At 44.8% G+C, this 9,811-nt stretch overlaps 1 protein-coding gene across 1 annotated transcript; it reads left to right on the plus strand.

Annotated features, from left to right (window-relative positions):
- Positions 1-8,119: 8,119 nt before the first annotated feature.
- LOC109152097 lies at positions 8,120-8,791 on the plus strand. The gene has a single exon (XM_019299673.1). The coding sequence runs from the start codon at positions 8,120-8,122 to the stop codon at positions 8,789-8,791; it is 672 nt and encodes a 223-aa protein (XP_019155218.1).
- Positions 8,792-9,811: the final 1,020 nt, after the last annotated feature.

Consider the following 9,811-nt stretch of genomic DNA (forward strand, 5'->3'; position numbering starts at 1 on the left):
TCTTGAATCGTGCTAAGTGTTAAACATTGTGCTTCTTTGAACCAAGAGGTGTCTTGTGTGTTCCTCGGAACTACCTTGAGTTTCCCCGTTATTAAGCATGCTAGTTTGTTGTCTTAATGCTAGCGTGTGTGTTGTTCGTACCTTCCGTGTGGTTGATGTTAACTTGTGTTATACATCGTTGTTGTCGTTGGGTGGTGACCCATTCCTTGATTGAGTATGTTTCATACCTTCATTGTAATTCGTTGCTTGACTCGTGTGAGTTGTTGTGCGTGTGTGGCATAACCTGGATTGCACGATTAGTGGTATGGGACGCTAGTCACCAAGGTATTGCAGCGGTCCTCGTGGTGGCCGTGACGTGATTATGGAGCTGTGTTCCTTCAAGAAAGGTTCACGTGATTGGGGGATAACATGTGTTATCCGGGCATGTGTGCCACATGTGTGTACGGTACCTCGTGTACTATGAAATTGGTGGTCTTATAGGCGGGTTGTTGGTGGGGGACGACGGTCCCGGCGGAATAAGGTTGGACTTGGCTGTACAGGGGTCCTGGAGGTAATGGTGGAAGAAGTTATAAGGTTGGGGGTAGCCATAAGGTTGGAACAGGGCATAAGGAAGGCATATCAACTCGTGATGGGTGATGTCGCGAGGGCTTGTGTAGCCATTGTGGTGAGTTCTCTTTCTTGTGACGTGTGTAGTCACACGGGCATGTGTTGCCATGCGTGAGTTGTATTTCCTTCGTGTTGTGGTAACCTTTGTGGTTTGGGATGTGTTCCCCGTGTTATCTTTGAGAGTGATGAGTCTTGTGTTGTCTTTCGATCTTGGCTTTTAACTTATATACTTATGTATTTGGTTTCGAAAATGGTTTTCTATCTTATAACTACCTATATATGATACTTAACGGTATTGGTGGGTTACCAGCGTTATCGCTGACCGGGCGTCGTCCCAAGTTTATCTTTGTATCTTTCAGGTGATGTTTAGACGAGCGCGATGTCTAGAGCCTGGTAGCTTAACACCTTTATCTTGTGGTTTTTGTGGCCTGTGCGCCCAGTGTAGTTAGATTGATGTGTTGGGATAGTTTTATACACTTGCAGATCGTTCGCCGTAGCGTTTACCGAGTTTGGTAGGCGTGGCATAACACCCCGTTGGATTTCATTTTATCAAGTTTCCGTTTTTATCTTCCGCTGTGCTAGTTTTTTTGTTTAATCTGCATGTGTTAGGGCTTTTATTGGGCCTTGTTTGGGGGGTGTTACAGTTGGTATCAGAGCCTAGGTTTAGAGCCTAGGAAGAGTTAAGTCTAGACTTTCTAAGTGGTTAAGTGTGTTTTGAGACCTCTAAGCGACCTTAAGGAGTTAAGTGTTAGGCTTAGGACTCTCGGTTGCGCGGTGAGAAGTGTGTTGTTTCATGTACCTTGTTTGTTGTTTCTCTTATCGTGTTGTTGTGGTTGAAGCTGCGATGCCTCCTCGTCCTTGTGCTCGCACCCTAGAGACACCGACCAACGAGCAGCTCGCTCAGAATCTTCATCAGTTGACTCCTACCATGCAGACGCTCAGTGAAGCTCTGTTGAACAACAATCACGCTGTGCCGCCTCCTCCTCCTGCTGGGCACCGTGACGTAGGACGTTTAGTGTCGAGTCATCGGCCACCTTCCTTCGCAGGCGATGAAGACCCTGTAGTCCTTGAAGAGTGGCTACGGGTGTTTGATAAGATTTTCTCCGTGGTAGGCTGCCCTGAAGAAAGGAGAGTAGAACTGGCAACGTACTACTTCTGCCAAGAAGCGGACTTGTGGTGGATCCACGAGGGCCCGGCTCTTCTTGAAGAACCAGAGTTTGGTTGGGCAGCTCTTAAGGACTGGATGCGTGAAAGGTTCTATCCTGCACATGTGCGCGTAGCCATGTTTGATGAGTTCCTTCATCTGCAACAGGGACCCTTATCTGTGGTGGAGTACCACAAGAAGTTCCTGGAGCTAGCGCGCTTCGCCAGGATGCTTGTGCCTACGGAGCTTGCCAAGGTTGAGCGTTTCGTTGCCAGTCTGAATTATGAGGCACGAAAAGCGCTGACGATTAGTAGGCCAAGTTCTCTCAAGGATGCGTATCTGAGTGCCGCGGATCTGTATCGCGTGCAGCTGCTTCAGAAGAGTTCGTTTGAGCTAGCCAAGAAGAGAGTTGAGAGCGGAGTTCCTTCTGCCTTCAAGAAGTCCCGACCGAGTTTCCCGGCTAGAGTTGCGTCATCTTCTTCTCAAGGACCTGTCAGAATGGAGCACCGAGATCAAGCTAAGTCGGCTGTTTGTCGAAGATGTGGGAAGTCGCACGTTGGCCAAGGTTGTTAAGGCCAAGCGTTTAGGTGTTTCCGTTGTGGAGTTGTTGGTCACAAGATCGCGGAGTGTCCCTTGTTAGCTGGCCAGAGAGCGTTGCCAACACCCCCGGGAGCCGTAGGAGCATCGGGATCTGGTCCAGTTCGTGGAGCTGTTGGAGCTAGACCTCCCGGAAGAGTCTTCGTGATGGCGCGTTCGCAGGCGGAGTCGGAGGGTCTGGTGGAGGAAGAGTTAGCAGGTAACCCTTGTTTTCGAGCCAATCCTTGTTTCCCGAGAGTGTTGTGTTCTTTGTTGCCTTGAGTGTTCTCCTGGGTTTCGTAGTTGTCTCTGTTTGGCAATCTTTGGCATGTTTTCCTTGTTAGTAATTCGTTAGATGCTTAGTATAGACTCTTTTCTTGGTAAGTTCTTTCTTTAGTTGGCACCTCAATCTTTTTGTGGAGTAGCCATTTATCATTGGAATAGCTTGTGCTTATCCCAATTCTTCAATCCCTACACTTGGTTGTTCTTACAACAATTCCTTGTGAACTTCTTGAATTTTCCAAGTATTCTTTGAATTTGGAAATAGCAAAATTCTTGCCAAAATTCTTCCTTGTGCATCCTAAAAAAATCAAGCCTAAAGTTTAATTGTAATCTTTAAGTTTCCAACCCTAGCCTATTTCTTTTCTACCCAACTTCTAAACCACTTGAGCTAATTATCTTTCTTGAAACCTACCCAATTCTAATTCCTTTTAATCCATAATTTCCCTCTTTACCCAAAAATCCCCCAATTTAATCATCTTTTTTCCAATTTCTCCCAAATCCCTAAATCCCCAAAATTTCCTCCTCTTCTTCTTTTTCCTTCTTCCTACCCGTGAACCACCCTAAACCCCATCCCCAACCCGTAGCTTCATCACCAGCAACCCGTCGCCCCACCACCGCCGTCGCCGATCTGCTGTGCCGTGTCGCCGAGAGTAGCGCGCGAGAGAGTGAGAGAGCTCGAGAGAGTGAGAAGTAGTCTGGGTGTGAAGTAGAAGTTCTGGGCTTTGTTTGTTGAGCTTTGGATCATCTCCTACCATGCCTAGAAGGTCAAGTTTGGCTAGGAAAGCGGAGTGGATGGATGCCCACTACCTTGTGCTTGAAGGTAAAGCTTTTGATCTGAAATCTTTTTCAAGTTCCTTGTTGGATTTGCTTAAGTTTCAAGGTTTGTTGGATGGGTTTCTCGCCATAAGGGCCGAGACTTACCCGAGTTTGGTGAAAGAGTTTTACCGTCACATGGTTGTGACGAAGGAAGGAGAAAGGCTTGAGATCACCTCTAAGGTGAGAGGTGTGAAAGTTGTGCTTTCTGAGAAGAGGTTGGCTCAGTTGTTGAGTTTGTCTGCTACCGGTGTAGCTCAGTACAGTGGCCATTCTTGGATTAGTACGGATACCATGGGGTACCGCAACTATTTGAGCTACTTGCTAGGCCGTACGAGTGGTTTCACTCAAGCCTCTAGGCCGGAAAAGAAGTGGTTGTCTGCTGAGCAAAAGATCTTGGTGATGTTGGTGTCAGATTGTTTGTTGCCTAATAACAACAAGAGCAGCCTGTTGGGTAAGTTGGAGTGCACCTTTGCTTTCTGTCTGAAGAACAAGGTTAAGTTCAACCTGTCTGCTTTGATGTTTCAACACATGGTGTTTTGCCGGGATCACAATCGTAAGAGTTTGCCTTATGGGATGGTGCTGAGCTGGATCTTGGTTAAGAAGGGTGTTAGTGTGGATGGTTGTCTCCCGAAGGCTGTGGGAAAGATGGTGTTGGATGCCGCCAAACTCCGGAGTTGTAATCTGTTCCAGTTGGTTGATGGTGAGTACATCACGCTCGAAGAGGTTGCAAGGAAAGCACCTGATGAGCGGGCAGAGTTAGCTGCCGAGCTTGGAATCCCTGCCGGGAAGTTGAGCCTCGCAGTCCAGAGCTTGGGCGGTGACGAAGAAGTTGAAGAGGAAGTAGAAGCACTAGAGGCCGCCGAAGCTGAAGAAAGTTATTCAGACAGTGAGGAAAACCGGAGAAGGAGTGAAGCTTGCACGAAGAGAGGGCATGATGCCAGGGCGCATGAGGAGCGCGCTGTCACCTTGCTTCGTCAGCAAAACAGCATGATCGCCGAGGGTTTCGCGTTTATGAAGGCGCAGTTTGTCGCAGTGCATCAGAGGTTGGATCAGTTTGAAGCTAGTTCTAGCCGTAGAGACTAAGATGAAGACGAAGAGTCTGAAGATGCTGAGGAGTCGGAGAGTGAAGAGTTCTAGCTTGTGCTGTGGTTGTTCCGTTCGCCTTGTTCCTTTGTTGTTTTCTTCTTAGCCGTTGTTAGCTTAGTGTTAGGTTGTTGTTTGCTTTGCGTGCTTGTTTGTTTTGCTTGTTGTTTTGTTGTTTAGCTAGCTTAGTAAGTTGGCGTTTGGAGTTAGTTGTTTGGTTCTTGTTTGTTGTCTAGAAGTTGGTGGTTATGTTGAGGTTAGAGTTTGTGATGCTCAATCTATCCGTTTGTTTTGCTCTTGACCAATCCATGAATTCGAAATGCCTTCTTCTTTGCTTTGGAACCCTTGTGAGTACTTTTGGAGTTTTTTACCAAAAGGACAATTCTTGAACTTCTTGTCACAATTTTGTTTCCTTGTTACCATTCGCTTTTAATTCGTCGTTCCCAAGCTTCGGGGACGAAGCTTCTTTGAAGGGGGAGAGGATGTGACACCCCAAAAATCCACATTTCAATCCATGAATTAATTGAGTAATTAATTCTAATTCTTTTGAGGAATTGATTCCTAAAATCCTAATTTCTAATACTCAAGGACTAGAATTTGACTAGTCAATCTTTAAGTTGTGTTGTACCTTGTGCTTTGAGAGGAGTTCCCTTGTTCCTTACACTTTCTAAAGCTTAGTAAGGGTATCCTTGTCTTTTCATCAAGAGTTAGTATTGTAACCTAAACCTAGAAGACTTCTTCATTTCATTCCTTACAATCCTTAGAAAATATCTCCATTTTCTCTCTAGAAAAGAAGAGTAGCTTATTCTTCAAGCCAAGTTGAGACCCTTGTCAAGATTCCAAGTTTTGCTTCCAAGATTTAACCTTTCACCTATTTGGGCATCTAGGAGGGTAAGATCTAAGCTTGTCTAGTCTTTTTGGTTCTATCTTAGTTGTCTTTTTCTTAACGGTAGGATCTTTATGATCTTTTGGTTTGATCTTGAAGTGGGTTTGAGAAGTAAGCTTTGTGGGGAGCTTGTTGTGGTGTAAAGTGAAGTCTTTTGGTCTACAAGAGGTAACCCATGCTCTACAAAACCTATTTTGCTTACCTATATGTGATTTCTTGGATTCTACTTGTGCTTTGCTATGAAATATGAGTGTTTATGCATTTATCTTATGATATTGCATATCTAGAGCTTGTGTTTAGGGTTCCTTTGTGCCATTGCTTGGCATTTTCCATGGTTCAAGTCATTTTGTTGTATTTGGTGAGATTTGGCATGTTTTGGACATGAATTTGTGTTGGAGAAGAAAATCCCCAAAGGGATTAGTTGTGGAACAGGTATGTTCCCGCGGGCGGAACGGCGGGAGGGGCACCACCCGTCGGCCTACTCGCGGGTACACAGCCTCGTGGGATATTGTTCTTGCGGGCGGAACCATGGGTGGGGCACTACCCGTGAGTCCACCCGCGGGTACATGGTTGGAGTTGGAGTGGGATTTGTTCCCCGTGATTCGGTTGTCTCGGTATTTGATCTTTTGACTTCCCGTTGTTCCTTTGTGGAACTATTAGAGTGTCTTCTTGATGTTTCGTAGGTCTAGAACTATATGGTAGGTATCCATGTAGGCTCTTTGGTGTCTTGAATCGTTCTAAGTGTTCAACATTGTGCTTTGTTGAACCATGAGGTTTCTTGTGTGTTCCTCGGAACTACCTTGAGTTTCCCTGTTGTTAAGCATGCTAGTTTGTTGTCTTAATGCTAGCGTGTGTGTTGTTCGTACCTTCCGTGTGGTTGATGTTAACTTGTGTTATACAATGTTGTTGTCGTTGGGTGGTGACTCATTCCTTGATTGAGTATGTTTCATATCTTCGTTGTAATCCGTGCTTGGCTCGTGTGAGTGTTGTGCGTGTGTGACTTTACCTAGATTGCACGATTAGTAGTATGGGACGCTAGTCACCAAGGTATTGCAGCGGTCCTCGTGGTGGCCGTGACGTGATTATGGAGCTGTGTTCTTTCGAGAAAGGTTCACGTGATTGGGGGATAACATGTGTTATCCGGGCATGTGTGCCATGTGTGTGTACGGTACCTCGTGTACTATGAAATTGGTGGTCTTATAGGCGGGTTGTTGGTGGGGGACGACGGTCTTGGCGGAATAAGGCTGGACTTGGCTGTACAGAGGTCCTGGAGGTAATGGTGGAAGAAGGTATAAGGTTGGGGGTAGCCATAAGGTTGGAACAGGGCATAAGGAAGGCATATCAACTCGTGATGGGTGATGTCGCGAGGGCTTGTGTAGCCATTGTGGTGACTTCTCTTTCTTGTGACGTGTGTAGTCACAAGGGCATGTGTTGCCATGGGTGAGTTGTATTTCCTTCGTGTTGTGGTAACCTTTGTGGTTTGGGATGTGTTCCCGGTGTTATCTTTGAGAGTGATGAGTCTTGTGTTATCTTTCGATCTTGGCTTTTAACTTATATACTTATGTATTCCATTTCGAAAATGGTTTTCTATCTTATAACTACCTATATATGATACTTAACGGTATTGGTGGGTTACCAGCATTATCGCTGACTGGGCGTCGTCGCATGTTTATCTTTGTATCTTTCAGGTGATGTTTAGACGAGCGCGATGTCTAGAGCCTGGAAGCTTAGCACCTTTATCTTGTGGTTTTTGTGGCCTGTGCGCCCAGTGTAGTTAGATTGATGTTTTGGGATAGTTTTATACACTTGCAGATTGTTCGCCGTAGCGTTTACCGGGTTTGGTAGGCGTGGCATAACACCCCGTTGGATTTCTTTTTATCCAGTTTCCGTTTTTATCTTCCGATGTGCTAGTTTTGTTGTTTAATCTGCATGTGTTAGGGCTTTTATTGGGCCTTGTTTGGGGGGTGTTTCATGAACGATGTGAAGTGAACCTGTGACCCTAGGATATATGCTAGTGTCTTTATATGCTTGATAATAACTGTTGAATATGCTTATCTCTATTTGTCGAGTCTATTCCTGGTTTTTAAAGCTAGAGTCTCCTAAGCATATACCTTCCTGCTTCAAAATGGTTTTCGTATATCTATGTATATATACATACTTATATTGTATTTCAACGCGTTGGAGTGGGTTACCAGCATCATTCGCTGAACAGATATATTTCGCTTTCAGGCACAGATGATTAGCTACCGGAGCGCGCTAGAGGACCTAGGCTTAGATAGTTAGTCTTTCCTTTCGGCCTGCGCGCCTTGATGATGTAATGACAATGTTTAAAGGATAGTTAGTTAGAATAGCCTGTGCATGTTCTCCAGGTCAGATGTGGCATAACACCCCAGACCTTATGTTTAGAATACTCCATTTGGGATTTATTTAATAGAATTGCTTTCATATTATAAGATTGAAAAGTTTTAAAATTTTGGGGTGTTACAGATGGTATCAGAGCCTAAGTTTGACCATAGGATAAGACTCTTTAGACCAAACTTTAGGACATTAGGCTTGAACTCTAGGTATTTAGGAACATAGGATTCAGGAATCTTAGGATGCGCGGTGAGATTGTGAGCCCCCTAACCTTCCCCTCACACTAATTCACACTTAATTTAAAGAACTCCCCCTACATTCATGACATCAAGGTAAGGATGCAAAATAATATCGGCATGTAAACCCCCAGGATGGCACCAACAAGGAAACAGGCAAATGCACCAGGACTCTCCACGCATGAATCTTTGTTTCAGAATCTGCAGCATCTGGCCCAAGTTGCTCAGACATTGAGCAACACAATCCTCCAACCACCACCACCAAATAGAAACTCGGAAGTCAACCACCAAGTCTCAAAACATCGGCCGCCTACCTTCTCAGGGGAAGAAGACCCCACAATTCTCGAAGAATGGATCAGAACTTTTGACACAATATTCGAAACAGTAGAGTGCCCGGAAGGTCACCGAGTAGAAACAGCCTCCTTCTACTTCAGACACGAAGCTGACCTTTGGTGGGTCCACGAGAAGCCTAGTTGCGAGCAAAGACCAGGATTCAACTGGGGGGCCCTAAAAGCACGATTACGGGAACGGTTCTACCTCAGTCACATAAAAGCAGCCATATACGAAGAGTTCCTCCACCTAAAACAAGGAGCAACCCCAATCACAAAATACTACCAACAGTTCCTCAAGCTAGTACCTACAGAGTCAACCAAAATCGAGAAATTTATGACGGGCCTCAACGTCGAAAGCCAGAAGGCCGTAACCCTACGCAAACCAAGAACTCTCGAAGAAGCCTATGCCAAGGCATCCCAGCTACAACAAATACCGAGTAGCCCACAGGAAACACACCTGGGACACAAAAGATAAATCGAAGAAAATCACACGACCCCCCTTCAAAAACCAAAGACTGCCAGGGCCACCTCGCCCTACAAAGCCATAACACCGGCTGATATGAACCTAGTCCAAGGTTCAAATAAAGATGGAGTATTGTCCCAAGATTACTCTCAATGCAAGGATAGAGATGGATTGAAATACCTTAAACCTCACGAGAAATCCTCAAAGACGTAGAAGAATCCCATGTAGCTTCAAGTACCTCGATGTTGCAATCTTCAATCAACTAGAGTCGGATCTAGTTTCCTTCGATTCAAGAACGAGTCCACGAACCTAAATCTAAGGTTGAAGAATGTAAGATTGATTCGAGTCCACGAATCAATTTGCTAGTCGAGTCCACGACTAGCCACTAATTGAGTCCACAATTAGCCATAAGGTTTCTTACACAAGTGTAAAGAAAAACTTAAGAATTTTATTGAATTGAAGCCTCCTTGAAACTGATATGGATGTGCCCTATTTATAGGTATAGGGGCAGCATTATAATTCTAAATACAATGGAAAAAAGAGTCTTAAACCTAATCTAGAAAACAAGTAAATAGAGTTTTATTTAGAAAAGGATTTAAGGAATCCTTTCTAAATACAACTAGTGTTTTCTCTTTTATGCCAAACAATTTAAATTAATGATGACCAAAAATAATAGGGCTGATTTGGGCCTAATTTAATCACCAAAATCAGCACTTAAACAATTATAAAGAGCCTTGAAATCTTCTTCATCTTTTGCAAATGGGCTTGACTTGGATTTCCACCATCTTTGAATATCACCAATGAAGAGTTGTCTTAATCGTTTGGACTTGGGCCTTGTGATTGGCCCAATTGGTACTCTTGATGGATCTTCATTATGTTGGGCCGCATCATCGGCTCCCACAAGGAAAACGGGAAACACTCAAGGAAGGATCCTTACCATAAGCAAAGCCAGAGTCGGAGATAGCAACATAGTCTCCGTAACCTTCCTCGTACACGCCACCCCTGCTACCATACTGTTTGACTCAGGAGCCA

Source organism: Ipomoea nil, unplaced genomic scaffold (assembly GCF_001879475.1).
Source record: "Ipomoea nil cultivar Tokyo-kokei standard unplaced genomic scaffold, Asagao_1.1 scaffold2368, whole genome shotgun sequence".
NCBI lineage: Eukaryota > Viridiplantae > Streptophyta > Magnoliopsida > Solanales > Convolvulaceae > Ipomoea > Ipomoea nil.

Bases quoted from the DNA above. Each gene is read 5' to 3' on its own strand.
- LOC109152097 (XM_019299673.1), top strand. From the start codon at position 8,120: ATGGCACCAACAAGGAAACAGGCAAATGCACCAGGACTCTCCACGCAT.